The 24,289-nt window shown below is 43.0% G+C and overlaps 3 protein-coding genes across 3 annotated transcripts; 2 read left to right on the forward strand and 1 right to left on the reverse strand.

Moving 5' to 3' along the window:
* The first annotated feature begins 305 nt into the window (after positions 1-305).
* Positions 306-17,825, forward strand: flt3 (fms related receptor tyrosine kinase 3). The gene is given in 26 exon segments (XM_070446626.1): positions 306-416; positions 811-902; positions 6,955-7,103; positions 7,225-7,349; positions 7,626-7,752; positions 7,912-8,057; positions 8,159-8,295; positions 8,444-8,582; positions 8,793-8,970; positions 9,080-9,177; positions 9,268-9,376; positions 10,366-10,559; positions 10,943-11,055; positions 11,317-11,364; positions 11,366-11,450; positions 11,712-11,816; positions 11,956-12,066; positions 12,410-12,563; positions 13,078-13,106; positions 13,109-13,194; positions 13,658-13,795; positions 13,981-14,103; positions 14,656-14,767; positions 16,695-16,794; positions 16,916-17,021; positions 17,116-17,825. Coding segments are annotated over 26 exon segments (3,072 nt in total). The 5' UTR covers positions 306-382; the 3' UTR covers positions 17,350-17,825.
* A 397-nt stretch (positions 17,826-18,222) lies between these two features.
* On the forward strand, positions 18,223-19,302 carry urad (ureidoimidazoline (2-oxo-4-hydroxy-4-carboxy-5-) decarboxylase). The gene is made up of 2 exons (XM_024000758.2): positions 18,223-18,459; positions 18,694-19,302. Exons 1-2 carry the CDS (start codon positions 18,285-18,287, stop codon positions 19,041-19,043), a joined length of 525 nt encoding a protein of 174 aa, XP_023856526.1. The 5' UTR covers positions 18,223-18,284; the 3' UTR covers positions 19,044-19,302.
* pdx1 (pancreatic and duodenal homeobox 1) lies at positions 19,215-24,005 on the reverse strand. Its single transcript, XM_070446627.1, has 3 exons — positions 22,949-24,005; positions 20,043-20,345; positions 19,215-19,952 (listed from the first exon to the last, which is right to left on the reverse strand). The coding sequence occupies exons 1-3, from the start codon at positions 23,337-23,339 to the stop codon at positions 19,885-19,887; spliced, it is 762 nt and encodes a 253-aa protein (XP_070302728.1). The 5' UTR covers positions 23,340-24,005; the 3' UTR covers positions 19,215-19,884.
* Between the last annotated feature and the right edge of the window lie 284 nt (positions 24,006-24,289).

A 24,289-nucleotide genomic window follows, 5' to 3' on the forward strand; every position in this document is an offset into this window, starting at 1 on the left:
CTTTTATGGCTGAATGGAAGCAACTCCCTGCAGAAATGTTCGAACATCTAGTAGAAAGCCTTCCCAGAAGAGTGGAGGCTGTTATAGCAGAAAAAGGGTACCAACTCCATGTTAATGCCTAGGATTTTGGAATGAGATGTGTCCACATACCTTTGGTCAGCATTAGTAGTAGTGTAGTGTATTTTTTTTTTAAAGCCAACCATCGCCATTTTCGTGGCCTGACATTCAAAGTTACTGTGATAACGTCATGAACCTTCAAGTACCAAATAAGTCTCTCTGAAAAAGAACCACAGATCAAACGTCACAAATAAAATATACCTTCTTGGGGCATCACTCTCGAGAGCTTCTCATTGTGAAAAAAAGAGACACACGTTGAACACCAATGCAAGTGAAGGAAAATAGCAGAGTTCTCATCGGTGAGTTATTAAAATAATCAACGTTTTTATTCAAAAAATAATCAATTGAATATTATTATCTCTAATCACGTTATTGACATTTTTTGCCTTATGTCCAACGACTGTTTTATTCGATAACCCTAAAATAACAATCCTAGCCTATATATTCTCAAAATACGTTTTATAATCTATGTTGCACAACACTATATGCTGAATTTTATACTTTCCCATAGTCGCAATTTCCCCAATAGACCTATCACCCACCTGCTGCGCATCATTTTGTCTTTTTTTAATGCATCAAAAGTTGTATTTTTTGTCTTTATCTGAAAGAAAAACATTACAACAAGTTGATGATTCTTCGTGTTGATTAGCTATTATAAACTCTTGTGTTTCACTGATCTTGTTCTCTCTGCAGCTGCGCTCCTGCTGCTGTTCGCCCGTTGTGATGGAAACGCGTCGCAGCCTCAGGGAGACTCACCTCGAGCGTACTGTATCACCAGCCTGGAGGTAGGTGGCTAACCTGTGCATCGGTGGGATTATAATTGACCAAACTGACCGGTCACCCACTATAAACCTATGGCACATCAGGTTTTGGCCTCATCCAGGTTTTCAAACAGTTGTTCAAGAAAATTAGCCAGGGACGAGAAAGGAGAGTGGGCGAACTGCAGCCGGTGACTGTTGCGGGAATGTACACTGAGTGTACAAAACATTAGGAACATCTGCTCTTTCCATTACAGACTGACCAGGTGAAAGCTATGACCCCTTATTGATGTCACTTGTTAAATCCACGTTAATCGGTGTAGATGAAGGGGAGGATACAGGTTTTTAAGCCTTGAGACAATTAAGATATGGGTTGTGTATGAGTGTCATTCAGAGGGTGAATGGGCAAGGCAAAATATTTAAGTGCTTTTGAACGGGGTATTGTAGCAGGTGCCAGGCGCACGGGTTTGAGTGTGTCAAGAACTGCAACACTGCTGAGTTTTTCACGCTCAACAGTTTCCTGTGTGTATCAAGAATGGTCCACCACCCAAGGGACATCCAGCCAACTTGACACAACTGTGAGACGCATTGGAGTCAACATGGGCCAGCATCCCCGTGGAACGCTTTCGACACCACGTAGAGTCCATGCCCTGACGAAATGAGGCTGTTCTGAGGATAAAACCAAACCTTGGGGATAGTACCAGATTGAATKATTAGGTAAAAATATGGGTTAATGATTCAGCAATCAGGGGGGCAGAGAGCTGCAGCAAAAATGGATCAAGCATATCAGCCCCAGTGGATTTTTTTAATATCAATCTTAAGCAAGGCATCTAGCACATCACAGGTAGTAAATTGTTAACATGAAAACAAAGATTAACTAGAAGTTGACGGGTTAACCGTCGGGGCAGCTAGAGGCTGGCAGAGGGAAGAGCAGGGTCAATTAAACCACTATTTCTCTAAAATAAAAAGCTTGCCGAGGTAAAATTATAATTAAAAGCATCACTTATCCCATTCTTCTCAGTTATGATGCCAGAGTCAAACAGAACTTGCTTATGCAGGGAAGAAGAGCAATTTCTACGCTTCAGTGCATTTGCTGTTTTCCAAAATGTATAAGGATCACCAGCAGAGTCAGAGATAGAGTTTTAAAATTAGCTTGATTTAGCTTTCTTTATTATTATTATTTTTTCCACCTTGATTTAACCAGGTAGGCTAGTTGAGAACAAGTTCTCATTTACAACTGCGACCTGGTCAAGATAAAGCAAAGCAGTGTGACACAGACAACAACACAGAGTTACACATGAAGTAAACAATAAACAAGCCAATAACACAATAAACAAGTCAATGACACAGTAGGAAAAAAAGAAAGTCTATATATAGTGTGTGCAAAAGGCATGAGGAGGTAGGCCATAAATAGGCCAATAGGAGCGAATAATTACAATTTAGCAGATTAACACTGGAGTGATAAATGAGCAGATGATGATGTGCAAGTAGAGGTACTGGTGTGCAAAAGAGCAGAAAAGTAAAAAAAATAAAAACAGTATGGGGATGAGGTAGGTAGATTGGGTGGGCTATTTACAGATGGACTATGTACAGCTGCAGCGATCGCTTAGCTGCTCAGATAGCTGATGTTTAAAGTTGGTGAGGGAAATAAATGGAGATAGTACATCTATATCTCAATTATCTCAATTGTCTGAAAGATTGCCAGTCCGCTACAGAGTCCGTTTTTCTCGCTTTGGCCCAGGGTTGATTTCTCAGTTAGCTCCGAAGAAAACCAAGGGTTAGATCTATCTTTGACTCGAAATAGTTTAAAAGAGGCATCTTTATCTGGCAGAGGAATAAATAGGGCTTTTCACATTTAGTTGTGTGGGTTTTGAGATCAATTGAGTCAGATTCAAATCTATGCATATACTCTTAAATTGATATGAGGCCGAGGAAAGCCAATCCAGATTCAAATCCCTTAAAATGACCAACTCGGAGGACAAAAAAGGTGTTAAACACTCAGATATAGCGCTAATAGCATCCGCCATGGCAGCAGGGGGGAGGTCAATCCCAGCAACAAATAAATGTGTATTCTGGTTTATGGACACATCATGGGGAAATTGAAGAGGTAGGTGTGGAAGGCAGTATGGCATAGCTCAGAGTATCTGCATGCAGTTCCTGGTAGAGAAGTGGTGGAGGGTGGTGTGGGGGGCAGGGTTGCTGGCTGTTCTCCAGTCTCTGTGAGGCACCACGTAGTTCTAAAGGAGCTTCTGATTTGTCTCAGGGAGTTGATGACTGGTCTGTTGCTCCTGTCAGGTGAGGTGGACTGGCCACCCGGAGCAACATCCTTTAACGAAGGTGGGGACTGTCTCTTTGTACAGGTCTACATTGTCGTAAAGACAGTCCAGGCTGAGGGTGGGATGGTGGGACAGGTGTACGATGGGCCATAGCACACAGTCCTGAGAGAGGCTGGCATTTACCCTCTGGATGGTGGCAGGATGAAAATCTCTCCTCTGGAGCAGGTTAGATATTACAATCTTTGCAACAGGGAAGATGGTGGAGGCCCTCTCCATCACTCCCCTTAGTGATGTGGCCACCCTCTCTTGTTGGGCTCGAAGGTCATTGATCCCAAGGTGAATGATGATATGGCTGGGGGAGCCAAGCTGGGCCACAGTCAAGAGCTCCATAGCTCCCTCTGTTGTGGTGCACTATAACTTTTCCACTTTTTTATTTGGGAAAAGTTTGTTCTCTGAWATAAACTTTACATTGGTGTCTATCACTAATATAATGTCTGGTTTCTCGTCAGGTCTATGGAGGATGGCAGGAGGGATGTGAGTAATTACAGGCTGTGAGATGGCGATGGAGGGGGTCAGCTGGGTTGGTGCATTGGTTGGTTGGGTTGGTGGGTGGGTTCTGATTCAGCTGTTGGTTTGGTCCTGTGTTTTTTATGGGACTCTTTGTAGAGTGGATGGTAGTAGCTGAGATATTTCTGCCTTAGCTCATGTAGCTCCTTCTTATTTGGTCGAAGTAATGGACAAATTTATCCAAACTGGCCTCCGAACCTTCAACCATCACAGTGCCAATATTATAAATATTAATGTTACATTTGGGGGTGGAATCAATGTACAGTTGCCTAATTTTTCTGTTTTATGACATTTTAAGTTAATTGTTGGAGCAGGGTGCCAAGGATAATGTGTGTAGAACAGGTCTACTTTTATTTCCTTGTTCATTTTTAGGATGAAGTCTTCCCTCAGAGTTTCTGGGGATTGACTTTTTCACATTTTCAGGATACGTGATGGCAAGGTCTCTGAAACAATGCCTAGAGAATGTGTCCATCTCCATCTCCATCTCCATGGTGACCTCTTTAAACAACTCTTTGCTACAGAATGATGTGCATGTGCCTCTTGATGTACCTATAGATAAATGCTCTTTTTAACAAAACCCTTTTATGAAAAATACAAATAAAGATATTAAATGTGGCCTATTTTAGGCTATAAAGACATAGCTTAGGCTGTAAATACATGACGTTACCGTTTCGTTTCCCCTGGCCCAGATGGGTTTAGAGCGCATAGGCTTCTCTAGGCTTCCTGCAGCTGTGGTTATTATCAGTAGGCTACAGTTGACCAGATTGAAGCACAGATTAATTGTGTACGAGTTGACAAAATCATGAGGCAAAATCAGTCTAAACAGCAGAACTTTGTCCCTCCTTTCAACACTTTTGTGTCAATATTTTGTATTAAACCAAATCAAAAGCGCTGGGGCAAATGGCAGCTCACCACACGTTTCCCGGTGGCCCTGCTGTGCTGATCTCTGCAARGTGGACAGATGGAAATTGCCACACAATGTCATAAATGAAGAAACAACATATATTTATGATCTACTATACATTTTTTGGTTGTTGATAGTATCTCAAAATGTTTCCTAAAGTATCTCAAAATGTTGAGATAGTATCAACATTTTATGAAAGAAATGTGGGTGGGTGGCGGGAATGTGCTTCCGGAATTCCCAAACTGTAAACTTTTCCCTTGAAATGTACAGCATTGTACTGGCAGTAAAGTTGCCAGCTTAATACTGTAATTTTGCAATACAGCAGGGATGCTGTAATAGGATTTACAGTATTATTACTGTAATCATTACTGTAACACAGCTGTATTATAATTACAGTATTTTGAGTCACTGTACATTTACAGTGTCCTTTTGAGATGAACCTCACAAACAGTAAACCTGTATTTATCTTGGGTATTTTTCTGATGGCAGACCTATAGGCTGTGTAGCATAATGCCATTTCACATTGCATTGCAGAAGGATGCAGAATTGCTCTGATCATTTTGTAGGTCTGTTGTATTGTGTTCTTGAAGAATCTTGTGAACTTTTTTAGAGGATAATAAAAATGAAATTCTGCTGCCTTAACATAACGAAGATAAAGAAGACTCTGGCCTCAACAAGGTCAAAATAATACAAATGCATAAGAGAGGAAGGTAGAAACTCATAGGTAGTAGTGGTGATATAGCACCACACCTACTAGCCTACAGTTCCTTCAGAAAGTATTCATACCCCTTGACTTATTCCACATTTTGGAATATTCAGTGTCATCCTGGTAAGCAACTCCAGTGTATATTTGGCCTTAGGTTATTGTCCTGCTGATAAGTGAATTTGTCTCCCAATGTTTGCTGGAAAGCAGACCAAACCAGATCTTCCTATAGGACTTGGCCTGTTCTGTTTATATATATAATATATATATATATATATATATATATATATATATATATATAAACTCCCTAGTCCTTGCTGATAACAAGTATACCCATAACATGATGCAGCCACCACCATGCTTGAAGACATGAAGAGTAGTACACAGTGATGTGTTGTGTTGGATTTGACCCAAACATAAGGGCAATATGTAGCCAAGCGATTACGAGCGTTGGGCCAGTAACCAAAAGGTCGCTGGTTCGAATCCCCGAGCTCACTAGGTAATTTTTTTAATCGATGTGCCCTTAAGCAAGGCACTTAACCCTAATTGCTTCTGTAAGTCGCTCTGGATAAGGTCATCTGTTAAATAATTAAAATTAAGTAATGCTTTTTATTCAGGACATAAAGTTAACTTCTTTACCACATATTTTGCCGTTTTACTTTAGTGCAAACAGGATGCATGTTTTGGAATAATTTTATTATCTACAGGCTTCCTACTTTTCACTCTGTCATTTAGGTTAGTATTGTGTAGTATTATTTATTTAACCTTTATTTAACTACGCAAGTCAGTTAAAGGACAAATTCTTATTTACAATGACTGRCTACCCTGGCCAAACCCTGACAACGCTGGGCCAATTGTGCGGCGCCCTATGGGACTCCCAATGCCTGATGTGATACAGTCTGGAATTGAACCAGGGACTGTAGTGACGTGTCTTGCACTGAGATGCAGTGCCTTAGACCACTGCGCCACTTGGGAGGCCAAAAGGAGTAACTACAATGTTGTTGATCCATCCTCAGTTTTCTTCTATCACAGACATTAAACTCTGTAACTGTTTTAAAGTCACCATTCATGGTGAAATTAAGCAATGTTTTACTCCTGAACTTATTTAGGCTTGCCGTAATAAAGTGGTTGAATACTTATTGACTCAAGGGATTTCAGTTTTAATTTTTAATCAATTTGTAAAAAAATTATAAAAACCTAATTCCACTTTGGCATTATGGGGTATTGTGTGTAGGCCAGTGAGCCAAAATCTGTTGAATCCATTTAAAATTCAGACTGTAACACAACAAAATGTGGAAAAAGTCAAGGGGTGTGAATACTTTCTGAAGGCACTGTTCCTGTAATACACAGTGTAAAAAGTTTCCATAACACATGCTTATAGATGCAATCCTTTAAATGTGACCAAGTCAAAGAGAAAAAACAGAACTGCTATTTCAATAGAAATTCAACTAAATGTACAATTGACATTCTGGTAGGGCTTCTGGTACAAACTTTGGTGATTATGTGACGGAATTACTTAATGAATATTCTGTGATCTCTATTCAACTTCAAAAGCCACATCATTTTAGAGCTGGTCTTCCTCTCTGACTCTCTCTCCCTGACATGGTGACATGTTGTTCTGTGTTCCAGGGAGGGTTGTGTACTCTGTCTGAAACCCATCTGAATGGTTCTGGTCCTACCAGACTAGAGGTCCCTGCTGGACAGAGGCTCCTGATCACCATGCAGAGCATCCCAGGAGACCCTGTCTGCAGCTGGAGCCGTGGAGCTGACCCAAAAAGGTGTGTGTGTTTGTTGTTTTACCTGGCCCCTCAAAGCCACTGTGTTATTGTTATTGCATCCATAGGGGTGTACTTTTGCCTCCCTGCTGTCTTCATCTGTAGTTGTTTGCCCTGCCAACAGAAGGGGCTATTCCGTGACCATACTACAGACCCATGTGAGTGATTCTGGAGAGTACACATTCAGCTGTGAGAGAGGCGGGATCAACTCCTCTCTGACCCTCTCTCTACTGGTCGTACCTTCGCTGAGTGAGTGACAGCCACATGACCCAATACTCTTGCTCTTTTCGACCTCAAACCTCCTCAGACTACCCAAAACCATATTCGCAGCATCCTCTTCATTGCTACAAAATTATTATCAAAAGTGATGTTCCTAACCACACAATCATTTGAAATCATATTCAGATCTACACAATATTCATGTCTCGTATCAGAGTTGAATCTATAGCACCATATTGATTCTGAACCCCATTGAAATGATGTTTGATGAAAAATTCATAGCTACGGCTCAATCCACCTATCTAGGACTTCCCACAAAACCACAGCTGAAATTTATCCCTGGGAAAAGAGGCTTCTTACCAGACTATCAGTGTTCTTCAGAGGGAAACCCTAAGCCCAAGATCAAATGGTTCAACAACCTTGACAAGACTGGGTACGGTCTCACCAAACTTCAATGAAAATGTATAGAATCCAAAAGAATTGTTTTCAGGGTATTGCTTTAAAGTTTTATAAAGCAATGGCTATACATGATTTCAATCTCAGCCATCAATAGCAGCCGTACCATAGTTTAATTTCTCCTCCGTTCCAACAGAAAAGGTAATGATGGGACAGACATTCCCTCTACAATCAAAGAGAGGGCTAACAACAAAGAGAAAAGTAAAAATTACTACAGGACAGCAGTTATGTGCTGTGCTAGCAATTCTCAAGGAGAGGCGTGTTCTCAACTATATGATTACGGTAAGGTAACCGTTGAACAAAAGTCATCAAATTACAATATTACATTTACAGTACACTATAGCGTGAGCATGACCATATGTGTTTTTCTGTGTGTGCCTCAGATCTGGACCGTGTCAGTGATGAGAATGAGAATGATGAGGCTCCAGAGATCACTGTGAGTCCTGGGCAGCCCCTGCTGCTCAGCTGTCGGCAGAAAGAGAACAGCACCACACAGTGGCTGACTGACAACCAGGGACAAGTAAGCTTTATCAATCTGACAATCTTTTTTTCACGTTTTATCAGCCTTCTCTTCACTCTGCTGAAAACCCTTCCACCTTTCCCATCACGACTTTCTCACTGTATTCATGTAATGCAGATGTAATGCAGCATACCATATTTTCCTCCAGGTCTTCAAATCTCAACTCACATATAAAGAAATAGATATGACCTACCTGTTCATTGAGTCGGTGACAGTGAACCACAGTGGAATCTATACATGCCGGAGCAACAAGAACAAGGTCAAAACCACCCATGTCCAGGTCCTGGGTCAGTTTATAGGCTACAACACTGAATCCTCCTCGTTACCTTTGTTTTCAGTCAAACATTCCCTTTTAAATGTCTATCTGTACTTGGTCTTTACTAATCTCTCAGACAAATTCTTGTTATCTGTCCTGATTCTCTCTTTATCACCACCTGCCTGCATGTTTTTCCCCGAAACGTGATCTCCATGTGATTTCCTGTGTTGTGTGTCCTCAGAGAAGGGCTTCATTTCCATCGACCAGCTGAATGAGACCAGTACCATCTCAGCCCAGGAGAAGCCAGGGTTCTGTCTGCGGGCCCTGGTCTCCTCACACCCTCTCCTACGCTGCCATTGGCTGGGCCCGGACAGCAGACAGACCCAGTGCCCTGAGCCCACACGGCTCTGGAAGAACAGGTAGAGAACGTCAGATGTAGTTATGTTTATGTACAGTAGTTTGATGAGGTTTGATGTGGATACTATATATGATTCCCTGTGGTTTCACCATCTCTCCCTTTCTCCCCAGGACTCTGGAGTTGTGTAACATAGAGCCAGGAGAGTACCAGTTACACCTGGAGGCTGGGGAGCTGAACCTCACAAAGACCCTCTCTCTGTGTGTGGCAGGTGAGTGACAGCCGATTGCCCAGATAGATAAGATGTGTGTGATTGTGTGCATCCTCAGTAAGACACCTGTCCTTGTCCTCTGTCTCTCAGGTACGTCCACCCCCAGTCTCTTACAGAATGGAGACAATATCACCTGTGAGACCAACACCCCCCTCCCCTTCAACCTCACCTGGAGCTCCTGCTCTTTGACCAATGACAGGTATTAGATCTAGGTCCGTTTCTAATGTTAGGATTCAGCTCTGTAGTGGTAGGCACCAATATCGATCATTTGATATGATAACGATATCAAAAGATATCGATAGGAGCAAGGCATATCACGATATCAGTTTATCCTTGCTGTTAAACTACACTGTTGTGTTAAAGAGCATACGTGACTGTTCCTGCAACCCTACTTAACTGCCTGCTGATGCAATCACATGTTTTTCCCTGATGCACAARGCTCCCCACCTCTGCTTCGGAATAACAACAGCCTTGGGGCGGACAGTGGCGCTGTTTCCCCCTACTTGGCAATCCATCTTTAACCTGTGTCTGTTAACCTGTGTCTGTCAACCTGTGTCTGTCAACCTGTGTTTGTTAACCTGTGTGTGTTAACCTGTGTGTGTTAACCTGTGTATGTTAACCTGTGTCTGTCAACCTGTGTTTGTTAACCTGTGTCTGTCAACCTGTGTTTGTTAACCTGTGTTTGTTAACCTGTGTGTGTTAACCTGTGTGTGTTTACCTGTGTTTGTTAACCTGTGTGTGTTAACATGTGTGTATTAACCTGTGTGAGTTAACCTGTGTGTGTTTACCTGTGTCTGTTAACCTGTGTCTGTTAACCTGTGTGTGTTTACCTGTGTCTGTCAATCTGTGTCTGTTAACATGTGTGTGTTAACCTGTGTGTGTTAACCTGTGTTTGTTAAACATGGTCTGTACCTGTGTCTGTTAACTGTGTTGTGTTAACCTGTGTCTGTGTTTAACCTGTGTGTGTTAACCTGTGTGTCTGTTTAACGTGTGTCTGTTAACCTGTGTTGTTAACCTGTGTCTGTTAACCTGTGTACCTTGTTAACCTGTGTGTGTTAACCTGTGTCTGTTTAACATGTGTCTGTTAACCTGTGTCTGTTAACATGTGTTTAAACCATGTGTGTGTTAACCTGTGTCTGTTAACCTGTGTGTGTTAACCTGTGTGTGTTAACCTGTGCTCTTTTCCAGCTGTCAGTCAGAGTCTGCAGCCTGGAAGGAGATCCCTGCCCCACCCCCGAAGCTCTCTGACTCAGACCAGTTCTGCCATAAGAGGGTTCTCAGCTCCCGGGACAGTACCGAGGTGGGGGACTTTGTCAAGTGCTGCATCACAAACTCTGTCCACTCACAGTCACACTGCAGTGAGACACTGTTCAACATACTTGGTAAGTGGTCGATCAGGAAAAATGTGTCCTCAGAAAATAATTGACAACTTTAAATACGTTTATAACATTTGTCCCTGTGTGCAACAGAATTGGTCACAGTATTGTCATAGCTATAGTCAGACATTAGTTATATCTAAAAGAAAGGAGGACCAAGGCACTCATATAATTCATTAAAATGCCTTTATTTGTATGATTTTTTAAACTTTGTTTCTATTGAACATGCCATACAAATAAAGGCATTTTAATTAATTATATGAAGAGTGCCTTGGTCCTCCTTTCTTTTTGATGACCAATTTACCCCTTTTACCTAAGAGCACCTTCTGTCTACTAAAATGTACTATTGTGTACCTTAGTAACGCTTCCCTTCCTCCTCTTTCTATTAGTTATATCTGTTCCATCAGCCTCCTCTCAACTCCTCCTGAAAGTGTCCAGTCTGGTCCTGTTCCTGGCTTTGATGCTGGTCAGCCTGGCGCTGCTCTACTTCATCAGGAAGAAGGTACTCACACACGTAAACATACATACACACACACACACACACACACATAAACATACACACACACACACACACACACACACACACACACACACACCACTACACACACACACACACACACACACTTACACACACACACACACACACAACATACACACACACACAACACACACACATAAATACACACACAAACACAACACAAACACACACACACACACACACACACAAATGCACCGTCCCACCTTCCTGATATTTCCTGTGTAGAAACCCCAGTACCAGAGTCAGCTGCAGATGATCCAGATGACGGGGCCTACATGACAACGACTAAATCTACATCAACTTCAAAGACTTCCAGTATGACCAGAAATGGGAGTTCCCCAGAGAGAACCTGGAGCTGGGTAAGACTGGGGGAGATGTACCAGTGGAATCTACACGTGCTTCTACACCTGCATTGCTTGCTGTTTGGGGTTTTAGGCTGGGTTTCTGTACAGCACTTCGAGATATTAGCTGATGTACGAAGGGCTATATAAAATAAACTTGATTGATTGATTGAATGACTTAGCCTGACCCATCTACTTGGGAATCTCTAGTCTCCAGTACAGCCAGCCTCACCAATAGTATTCCCACCAACCCTGTGTTGTTGTGGTCTTTCTCCCCAGGGAAGGAGCTGGGCTCTGGGGCCTTTGGCATGGTGCTTCAGGCTACAGCCTACGGCATCAGCAAGCCGGGGGTCTCCCTGCAGGTGGCTGTCAAGATGCTGAAAGGTACAGGGTTTTACCTGTGTGATGTTTTACCCTGCTGGCTAAGTGTTTGTGTTTGCTGAAGAGACTTTGTCATACTATTGTACCCTGCACCAATGAAGTCTCTCAGGTCATTGTTGAGTGGTAACGTTTGCCCATGCAGAGAAGCATGAGACAGTAGAGAAGGAGGCTCTGATGTCAGAGCTGAAGATGTTGACTCACATCGGACAGCATGCCAACATCGTCAACCTGCTGGGGGCGTGCACTGGCTCAGGTACGACAGCCAATCACAGGCTCTGTGATTGGCTGTGTGACTGTGTGTGACTCTGTGACTGTGTGTGGATCTGTGACTGTGTGTGGATCTGTGACTGTGTGTGGCTCTGTGACTGTGTGTGTGACTCTGTGACTGTGTGTGTCTCTGTGATTGTGTGTGACTGTGTGTGGCTCTGTGACTGTGTGTGACTCTGTGTGACTCTGTGACTGTGTGTGTCTCTGTGATTGTGTGTGACTGTGTGTGTCTCTGTGATTGTGTGTGACTGTGTGTGGCTCTGTGACTGTGTGTGACTCTGTGTGGCTCTGTGACTGTGTGTGACTCTGTGACTGTGTGACTCTGACAGGGCCCACGTACCTGATATTTCAGTACTGCCGTAACGGGGACCTGCTGAACTACCTGAAGAACAACAGAGAGCTCTACCACAAGTCTCTGACCGAGGCCTTCACCAGGGACCGCTTCAGCGGCCTTTACCACAACCTGCCCAAGAGGAGCTCCAGGTTGGGATTAATGTAGGGGTGTCAAGGTTTAGTTTAATTCAGAAATTGGATTGTAGGCTACTCTCATGGTGAAGTAGAGGTATGATTTGTGAGGGTTAATGTGCTCTCATGGTGAAGTAGGAGTATGATTGTGAGGGTTAATGTGCTCTCATGGTGAAGTAGGGGTATGATTGTGAGGGTTAATGTGCTCTCATGGTGAAGTAGGGGTATGATTGTGAGGGTTAATGTGTTAATGTGCTCTCATGGTGAAGTAGGAGTATGATTGTGAGGGTTAATGTGCTCTCATGGTGAAGTAGGGGTATGATTGTGAGGGTTAATGTGTTTCATGGTGAAGTAGGGGTATGATTGTGAGGGTTAATGTGCTCTCATGGTGAAGTAGGGGTATGATTGTAAAGGGTTAATGTGCTCTCATGGTGAGTAGGGGTATGATTGTAAAGGGTTAATGTGCTCTCATGGTGAAGTAGGGTATGATTGTGAGGGTTAATGTGCTAATGTTGATCTGTGTTCTTCTTAGTGAGTTCCAGAGGCCAGTGGACAGCATGTACATCCCATGTCCCCCACCACCACTAGAGGGCAAGAGAGCATCGCCCTGATCAGCCTCAACTCTTCTCCATGAACACCTCTGTGGTCAGTGTGGGGTAGACACACACATTCCCACATACACACACACACACAAATTAAGAAATAGGCTTGCTTACTTACTTAAAATATCTGTAGGATCTCTCCACTGCTGTCCAGTGGATTCTGTTGATCCCAGCTGATCCCTGTTGATCCTGTTGATCCCAGCTGATCCTAGCTGATCCCTGTTGACCACTGTTGATCACTGTTGATCCCAGCTTATCCCTGTTGATCCCTGTTGATCCCAGCTGATCCTAGCTGATCCCTGTTGACCACTGTTGATCATTGTTGATCCCAGCTTATCCCTGTTGATCCCTGTTGATCCCAGCTGATCACTGTTTGATCCTAGTTGATCCCAGCTGATCCCTGTTGATCATGATGATCCCAGCTGATCCTAGCTGATCCCTGTTGATCACTGTTGATCCCTGTTGATCCCAGCTGATCCCTGTTGATCCTCAGGTCCAGGGATCTATGAGGAGTTAAATGAGCTGCAGGAGGCGGAGGAGGAGGAGGAGGAGGAGGAGGAGGAGGAGGAGGAGACGCTGACCTACGACGACCTGCTCAGCTTCTCCTATCAGGTGGCCAAGGGCATGGACTTCCTGTCCTCCAAACACGTACGTGGAGCAACTACACTGCCCACTGCAAACTACACACTACACATGGCACCATATTCACTTCCCCATGTCCCCTCAGAATTATACAAGGCTGCGCTCACTGCAATACATTCTTAATACTCCCTGGCCTGTACCCTACATCATCACACCCTCTCTGTGTCCTCGGTGTGTGTATCTGTCTCCAGTGTATCCATCGGGACCTTGCGGCCAGGAACGTGTTGGTGACTCAGGGTGGACTTGTAAAGATCGGGGACTTTGGACTGGCCCGGGACATCGACAACGACTCCAACTACGTAGTGAGAGGAAATGTAAGGACTATACACAGGAGGGAGTGTTTCGGTCGTCACTAGTTAGTAGTGCTTGACTTGGGCAGGAGTTCACCGGAGCTGAATACCGTCACCTTCAATTTTCAACTGCTTGAGCTCCTGTTCCTCTTATAGAATATTAGCTCAAAATTATTGTAGTATCAAAAGCTCCTGCACCTAAATATTAACAGTACCGGCACCCACAATGAGTACCAGCACCTATTTRAGTCAAACACTGCTAGTTACCACATAAACCCTGCCTATTTCTGCTATTTCTCTTCTTAAAATGTGATTTTAAACCTAAGTTTAACCTCATTGCTAACCTTGTGCCTAACTCAAACCTTAAAGTAAGACTAAAAAGCTAAAGAAATAATCCTGCTTTTTTTACAATAGCCAATTTTGACTTTGTGGCTGTGCTATATAGTGGAAACCAAGTGGTTGTCTGTATTTGACAATTTCTCTGTTGTGTCAGTGACAGCTGTGTTCTCAGAATCCAGTGTCAGTGTGTGTGACTGATGTGTGTGTGTGTGTGTGTGTGTGTGTGTTGTGTTGCAGGTGCGTCTGCCAGTGAAGTGGATGGCTCCAGAGAGTATCTTCCAGGGGATGTACACCATGCAGAGCGATGTCTGGGCCTATGGTATCCTGCTGTGGGAGGTCTTCTCTCTGGGTAGCCACATAAACATACCTACTCTTACTTGTGATTGTATTGTAGGGTGTCTGTGTATGTGTGGGATGGGGGTGGAGTGGGAGGGTTCAAAAAGCATACTTTTGTTCACAAAAAAATAAGAATAGCCACTGGACACACTGGTTGAATCAATGTTGTTTCCACGTCATTTAAACTAAATGAAATGACGTGGAAACAATGTGGAATAGACGTTAGATTGACGTCTGTCCCAGTGGGTACAAACTACACACACACACAATGTGTGAATTTGCTACTGGCACTGACCCTGTAGATTACATTCTCCTGTTTTTTCTCTTTCTTTCTTGTTTCTTGTGGGGGTTTTGTTATACTATTTTTATATTTATTTAATACTGCACTGTTGGGAAGGGCTTGCAAGTTAAACATTTCACTGTACTTGTACATATAAAACTTGATGTATTCCCTGCATGTTTCTGATACAGGGCCTTCAGAAAGTATTCTCTCCCCTTGACTTTTTTAACATTTTGTTGTGTAACAGCCTGAATTTAAAATGGATTACATTGAGATTTTCCAACAGCTGACAAAAAAAGGGCATCTATTGGTAGATGGGTAAAACTAAAATGAAAGCAGACATTGAATGTCCATTTGAGCATAGTAAATGTATTAATTACACTTTGGGTGGTGTATAAATACACCCAGTCATTACAATGATACAGGCGTCCTTGTAAAGACAGTCCGGGGTTGATGATCATGAATCCTGTTCAGTGAAGCCTAGAAAACCGGTGACATAGACCTCCGGAACTGGTGAACAGAATGAGCAGAATGAGGTACTGATGACCATCAGTCCCGGGGGGATCCGTAGASAAAGGAAACCGGTCAATGATTTCACCATGAGGCCAATGGTGACTTTAAAACAGTTACAGAGTTGAATAGCTGTGATAGGAGAAAACTGAGGATGGATCAACAATGTTGTAGTTACTCCACAATACTAACCTAATGTCACGGATCCCCCCGGTACTGATGCTCATTCTGTTCACCAGTTCCGGAGGTCTACGTCACCGGTTTTCTAGGCTTCACTGAACGGGATTCATGATCATCAACCCCGGACTGTCTTGTCTGATTACACACACCTGGTTCCCATTTCCCCTGATTAGTATGTTATATARGTGCCCTCTGTMCCCTCTGTTCCCTCCGTCTTTGTCGGTTATTGTTCCCATGTGCATTGGTGGTGTGAGTACCTATGTGTTGGTGCAGTTATGTTGCGTGTTATATATATTGTGTGTTACGGGTATCGTCCCGTGTCGGTCTACGAGGTTTACCCTCGCTCTTTTGTTTGGGTACAACCCAGTGTTTTTGTATACGTGTTTGTTTTTGGTGTATTAAAAACCCCTATTGTGTACTCCTGCGCCTGTCTCCAAAATATTTTATACCAGCGTGACACCTAAATGACAGAGTGAAAAGAAGGAAGCCTGTACAGATTACAAATATTCTGAAACATGAATTATGTTTGCAATAAGGCACTAAAGTAAAACTACAAAAAATGTGGCAAAGAAATTAACTTTATGTCCTGAATACAAAGTMTTATGTTTGGGGCAAATCCAACACAACACATCACTGASTARCACTCTTCATACTTTCAGGCATGGTGGTGGCTGCATCATGTTAGTTCTCGCTGCCAAAGGTGCTTCTACAAAGTATTGACTCAGGGGTGTGAATACTTCTGTAAATTAGATATTTCTGTATTTCATTTTCAATATGTTTGCAAAAATGTCTAAACATGTTTTCACTTTGTCATTGTGTAGATAGGTGAGAATTTTTTGTTGTTGATTTAATCAATTTTGCATTCAGGATGTAACACAACATAATGTGGAATAAGTCAAGGGGTATGAATACTTTCTGAAGGCACTGTATTAAGTGATTTGCTCTCTCTCTCTCTCTCTCTCTCTCTCAGGTGTGACCCCTTACCCAGGGATAAAGGTGGACAACAACTTCTATGTGATGATAGAGAGAGGTTTTAAGATGGAGCAGCCATACTACGCCAGTGAATCTGTGTACATATCCAGACCTGCTCTGCACCTACATCTATAACATTACATCATACACATTTAATTAGAATCAAATATAGGAACTGTAAAAGAGGTTTCATCCCCCCTCCCTTCCTCCCTCCTGCAGGTATTCGATCATGTGTAAGTGCTGGGCCTTGGAGCCTCGGGACCGCCCTCACTTCTCCAAGCTGGTGGCCTTCATGGACGACCAACTGGCCGACATGGAGGAGAAGGTGAGGCTTAAACAATACAACAAGCKTCAATGTAGGCAATCCTCAATGCACGTCCTTCCATTAAAATCATGATTTATTGTGATTTATCTTTTAGCTCTACCATAACATCCTGGACAAGAGCTGCAATCATGCATTATACCAGAATGCACCTGTGAAATCTGATCTCTCAGCCTTGGCCAAAGAAAAGGATCTTCAAGCAKAGTCACAGAACCAATACTGCAAGACCCACTCCACTGGAGAGGCCCCAACAACAACAACCACAACACTGTCTGACATGGTTGCCATGGAGACTGATGATGATGACAAACCACTGAAACCATGTCAGTGAGAGCAGTGGCCTATCTTTCTAATTCTTCTATGCCATAAGGATTTCTCATATTATATCCTAGTAGTGTATATTTGTATAATGCTGTGGATTTCAAATGCACTGATGACTTGCTTTATCCAAATATGTTTAACAATGAATATGTCAATTAAAACTGTTTTTGTATCAAAGGCTAGCTCTGTCACTGTAGGAATTGATAAAGTAATATTTAACATTGTAACATAGTAATGGATGTCAAATTTAACACAACCTGTTTTTGTGAACATATTATACACTGTGTGCAACTAATTCAATATTAATCATGTTATTACTGCTTTTGGAGAAGAGATATTTCAATAATTTTGACAGCTGGATTATTCTGTCTTTTCTTTTCTGTGTGAAGTTATTTTTTATTAATAACAATGATTTAGTTTTRGGTATGTTTGTCCATCTGAGTTCTGGAAATTATTCAAATATTTGAAATAAAGTATTTGAAATTATCACTGTTTTTGTGGCTTTTATAATAGGTCTAATGAGTGACATTGGGAATGAACGGTGGTGTTTTATATTTATAGGGGGTGGGGAGCAATGGCACAAATTGCACGATTGGTGGCGCCAGAGCTACATTAGTCGCAAGAGCTACGCCTGCCGTTCCGGTGTCCTGAGATGCAATAGTGTCATTCACCTGGCTCGCATCAAATTAAAAGCTGTGAAATACCACTTTATCTCAATTCAAACCTTTTGAAATATAACAAACAGGCCACGGTTCGGGTTGCATTATAAGCTAGTAAGACTTCAAATCTGGGCATAAAAAGGCATGAAGGGTCATAGCGCCTTGTTGTCCCGGAGTTCAATAACCCAACAGTATTGGCATGCTGGGCTTTTCTGTTGACCTGTCCGAAGGGCAGTTTTGGGGCCGCTACTAATGAGTCTGTGCAGACGAGACAGTAGAGTTTAATATGGACATCGGATCAGTGAATTATCTCCCTTACGAGGACTTTGTGGATGTTTTCGGTAACGTGGTGGAGAAATGTCCACTCATAACCGCCGCAGTGTGGTCCCGCCGTCCCTTCTCGAGCCTTGCTGACCTGGAGGCCAGTATAAACGACTTCATCGATGCCCTCCCCGAATCAGGTATAGCCAAGGATGAATGGATAACCAATAAGGCGTTTTTAGTTCTTTCTTTAAAATGTAATATGATATTTTTATTTTTACATTCAGCTGGTGAGAGATTGTTAAACTATAAGGTTTTTAAACGTGGGTGTGAAATATATTTTACTACACGCTATTATATTAATCAATGAATATTGGATTTGAGATGATAGTTTTTCCAGCATCGGACGACTATCTAAACTCTACTATCCACAGGTAAAGAGGGAATCCTCAGAGTTCACCCCGACCTCACGGGTAGAGACCTCCAGAGTGGGACTCTGACCCGGGAGTCGCGAGAGGAACAGGTCCAGGCCGGTTTGGACACGCTGACCACCGCAGAGGTCTCTCGCATGGCCCGGCTGAATACGGAATACAAGGACCACTTCGGTTTCCCCTTCGTGATCTGCGCGCGGATGAACAACAAGGCGACCATCCTGCGGCAGCTAGAGGAGCGGCTCCGGAACGAGCGCACCATAGAGAGGGCGTGCGCCATCGATGAAGTGAAGAAGATCTGTCACCTCCGTCTGCAGGGGCTCGTGGTCCCGGAGACGTCCAACAAGCTATAACTGAGTGACGGGTTGACATACAGTTTCGTGTGGTCTACCTGCTGAGTTGTATGTGTTTGAATAGTGCATCATAATGGCTGCGTCATTGTTGTGCGTAAAGGAGTAACTGTGCCTAAATGTGCTTAATTGTACCAAGTGCCAAAATTGAGCAAAATTAATTAAATAACTGCAGATGTTTCATTGATTTTATTCTGATTTCAAATATTAACTTTAATTTGATAAGTCTGAGATGATAGCTTAATAAAGATTTCAAAATATAGTACATTCTTCACAGTGCCTATCATTTAGACATCAACGATATGATAACATAAGGTACATGTACAAGGCTATATAACTGGTGTGAGTGAGTCATTTTTGTCATATAACAATTTATCAGAAAATGCATCAGTATTGTTAATATTGACAGCAGAACCATGTACTGTGCGTAAACTGCCAAAATGTTCAGAGAAAAGTTTGAAATCTGAAGTGCATTGGTTTTAAAGCACTAAGCTTGCTTTAAAAGTAGCTCCCACCAGAGTTGTGTGGTCTGTATCACCACGGTCTCTGCAAGCTGCTGGTGCTACTGCCCAGAGATCAGAGCAATAGTATAAAGTGGGTCAATATGTATGTCCAATGCAAAGTGTCATCATCAGTGCATGCCCCTCAGGTCCTCAACACCAACATGAGGTCAGTTCAGTCACAGAATGATGACATCACAGACAATGCCCCTGCAGTCCTCTCCTTTCACGTCTCTTCAATCTTTCACGGCCGACAACGTACATGAATGATGCCAGCAGAGTCTGTTTGAAAAGTGCCTTCCTTTTCTTCCGTGTCTGCCCAATTTTCAACAATATCAGCCCGGCTAAGCCGAGTCTCTAGAACCTGACAGGGAGTGGGAGTGTAGGGGTGAGGGGGGTGTGGTGGTAGTGGTGAGAGGTGCCGGTGTGGGAGCCCCTGCCACCGCGACCCTGACCCCAACCCCTGACCCCCCGACTCCCATTCCAGCCCCTCCGACCCCCAGCCCAGCCCCCGCGACCCCCAGCCCAGCCTCATCCTTCAGGTCCCCTGACGTAATGGACGAGTCCTGCTCGGGATCGACCCCCCTCACTCTCTTCTTGTCCTCCTCCTTCTTCCACTTCATCCGTCGGTTCTGGAACCAGATCTTGATGTGTCTCTCTGTGAGGCTGAGGGTGAGGGCCAGCTCGACACGCCGCGGCCTGCTGATGTACTTGTTGAACAGGAACTCCTTCTCCAGCTCCAGGAGCTGGGCTCTCGTGTAGGCAGTCCTTGTCCGCTTGTTCTCCTCTGCCTCCATGTAGTGGCCTGGGGGGAGGATGGGGAGGGAGGGGAGGGGAAGATAGAGAAAGAGTGAGAGGCAATGAAAGAGCGGGAGGGGAGAGATGGAAAGGGTTTTGAGTTTTTAACTTGACATTGTACCTTGTCACAGTCAAAGTCCCAAATGCACAATCTAGATGAAATTGGCAATGACCCACCAGTGGGTTCTAACCCACCCTGGGTCTAGCTGAAACGCACACAGCACGCTGACTGAACTCAGCTCACCCACTGACCACCCAAGAATGCAGAACATCTACTGTATAGAAACAGTTGGGTAACTGATGATAACTAAAACACATACAGTAGGCTACATCAGATGACAGGTAAACCCTCACAGCTGTCAATGCAACTATAGCAACAGATACTGTATACTGACTATGGAAAATGACTATGTGAGGTATCATGTATTCTGTGCAGAACAATTCTGCCTGGGTCACAGCACACTGAATTTCACATTACTGCATATTCTATAACAAAGACTCACAAATGGGTCAATCAATTGGAGGGAAAATTGTTAGGACTATTAAAAAAAGAACAGTAACATTTCGATTACTGTGGGTTTTGTTAGTTGACAAAAGTGTACAATAGTTAAACATCTTGTGGCTTATAATCTAATTTCTTTTAACATTATAGGCTATTATTCGATAGTAATTTCACCTGAAAAGTTTCACTAACTTGAACTGTTCAATAAAACACAAAGGCTGGATCAACAAGACAATTTACAGACAGTCCGTTAATTTAATTTAATTTAATAATTTAATTTAATGACTTTTATAAAAAATGAAGGTAGACCCACGTGATAAAAGTACAGCCATAGTTTTTCCTGTATCACAACTACAATTAATTTGTGTTTTGAATTATGAAATGAGTAGCACAACTGTTAAACTTTTTTATTGGTGAAGGTGGTCGTTGACTTCAAAATAAATAAGCATTTCAAATCTATTCTATTCAATAGTTGAACTGCTTAATTATTCGTTTTAGAGTAAGCTTATTCTTGCCCTGGTTGCGTTTGTCCAGTGAGGAAAATATTTTTACTGAAATAAACTTTTAGCGAAATTATTTGACAAAAAGTGAGTAGTTTGTAAAGTTACACAATTTTATAAAGCCACGGGAATAAACAATAAAAGCACATATAGCCTAATTAAGTCATATTTAAAACATTTGTATCCTAATTGTCCTATTAATTACAAATAATATTTTTGTTATTGTTTTTGAGGAAGGTTGAGTTGAGAGAATAATTGTCTATAGGCCTACGCAATAATTGAGAAGAACCTTGTGCTCTGCTCTAACTTTTCCACATCTTGTTACCATCAATTTATTTAAGTAACATCAGTGCCTCACTTGGACTGAAATAGGTGCCGGTGCTCATTTTGGGTTCTGGTACTGTTTATATTAAGGTGCAGGTGCTCCACAATACTTTTGAGCTAATATTATATAAGAGGAACAAGAGATCAAGCAGTAGAAAATTGAAGGTGCCGGTACTCAACTCCGGTGAACTCCTGCCCAAGTCAGGCACTGAGTAACATACATTACTTTATGTTTCGTTTAATTGTGTAAGTGGTTTGAAAACGTATTCAGATATTTTAGGTTAGAGAAAAAAAGGCTCAATCGAGTTCCCATTTACCCGCTGAACCAAGTTGACTTAAAATGGCCGCAACAGAAAATACTTTTAGGAGGAAGAGTTGACTCGTTATTTTGCTCCGATTCCTAAAGACTCCACCTTAATGATATACCCTTTAATATATTTGATATGTCTAAAAATATTGATATAATTAAGGTTATTGTAAGACACTGTAATATATACTACACAGAATTTTTCATGAAGTCCTATATGGATAATAACTGCCATTAGGAAATCATTAACAAAGAAATTGTCACAACGGAAATTTTCACATATTTGAAGTAAATCTCAACTTGGTACTTGAGACAGGAGGCACACCTTCAGAGGCACACAAAACAGTTGGGCTTGTATTAGGGAACCTAGGTCCTTTACAGATTGATTGACAAGGTAAACTGACACCCACCCACGACATACATTGTAGACATCATGATGTAATTTAAGTTCTTATACATGCACAAAAGACTCGGTCTATTCAAACTTCATGAACATTTACCACGATTAACGTCTGATCATTTTCTAGGCCTATATCCACAGCAGMGGCATTAGCCTACACATAACAGCAGCAGCAACTCATGCTCCATACACGACTGTTGATTGTGTGAGTTAAATAGCTTTTGAATTACACTCAATGTTCAGTTTATTTCTGCTGAATTCCCTATGGTCAAATAACATTCACTCCATGGCTATTGGCAAAAGAAAACTCCTGAATGTTCAATTAACTATTACATAAATACTTTTGTTGAAATATTGTATTTTAATCAAATAGATTATCCACTTGTAGGCTATTTCTACAGTATAAAGGTGTGTTCAAACGAATATATTTAGATAGGCCTACTGTAAAAGAACGGTCTGCAAAATTCCTATAAATGTGTGGGTAGATTCCTTGAGAGGCCTAGATTAATTCCTTTCTTTGCAGCCCTACAGCAACGAGAACTATGCGAAAATTGCCAAGATGACTGCAGTGAGTTACCTGCCCACTGTCCCTTCCAGGTTTGCACGTGAGACTTGGTGCTTTTCATCCAGGGGAAAGGCAGGTGGTATCTGTTCCTATCCGCACACAGAGCCAGCTCCCCCGGGTCTCCGTAACCCCCCGGTTGGAGAGTCTGCTGGGGCGCCTGGGGGTGGTGGAGCTGCGGCACACCTGGGTCCTCTCGCATGGGCATACTGTACGGAGCAATATCAGGGAGACTTGCCTGGTCTAGCCCTCCGATGGAAGGCGAGGAATAGACGGACTGAGCCTGCCGGCCCATGTAGAGGCAGGGCGGAGGGCTGTGGCTGAATTCCTCGCTGTGGGGTCTCTGGTAGGGGCAGGGGTCTTTGAACAGCTGCGCGGGGGAATAGTAGTGCTCTTCTCGATTCATGACTGCCGAGGGCCAGGGCTATCCAACGGGTGTGTGTGCACACATGTACATGCGCCCTATTGCCTTCGCTGCGTGGAACCTTGTGCTCTGCTCTACCTGTGCTGCTCGTGCATCTGTCGCCGCTATAGGCCCTGCGCAGATGTGTCACCGCCACCACGTGACCCTGCTGCACCTAAGCCATTGGTTTCACTGATTACACAAAACTGAGAAGTTGTCACCTTAGTTTCTATTCGTGTCTGTATTCTCTGCCCCGCGGTGCGACAATAATTGAACAGAATTGACCGTGCACAAATCAATGCCCTCGGCAAACACTCTACTGTTTGACGGCGGATATCTGAGACCCACCTGCTGCAGGTTGGTCCTAATGCAGCGATATACAGGTGAGCAGCGGAATCTGCGGGTCCTATCGCTGCGAGCGGACAGGGGCTAATGCCATCGAACTAATCAGAGAGATTGCGGCCTGTAGAGAAAAAGCACGGAGAGAAACGCAAACAGAACGTGCCTCCACAATGTCAGTATCATCACGGCTTTGGCTCTCTTGGTGGAAAAGAAGAAGAAACGATGGGAATGCAGTGCGCTCGTGAAGGCTGAATGCAGATTTCACTGCCGTAGAACAATGTCAGCCATTGAACATTTATATGAACGTAGTTCTCTTATCAATAGGCGACTGATAGAGGGGGAAATCGATAACCAGATGTATAGGCCTAATAGCCTACTCGCATCGGCTGACCCTGGTGATAAGCAACTTGCAGCGGCGGTTGTCTTGGAAACTTGGCAATGAGATGTGAGGGGGATCAAAGACCAAGTCCTGGCCGAACCCTCTCCTGGTTGGATACCTTTTAGTGTTCTCTTAAAAGTGGCCGAACTTGCGACTTTTTAAATCCAACCCATTATAGCCAATGGCTCATTTAACACCATTTAACTGATCTCCTCTGGTTCATAACAGACAG

The sequence above is a fragment of the Salvelinus sp. IW2-2015 genome, linkage group LG14, assembly GCF_002910315.2.
Source record: "Salvelinus sp. IW2-2015 linkage group LG14, ASM291031v2, whole genome shotgun sequence".
NCBI lineage: Eukaryota > Metazoa > Chordata > Actinopteri > Salmoniformes > Salmonidae > Salvelinus > Salvelinus sp. IW2-2015.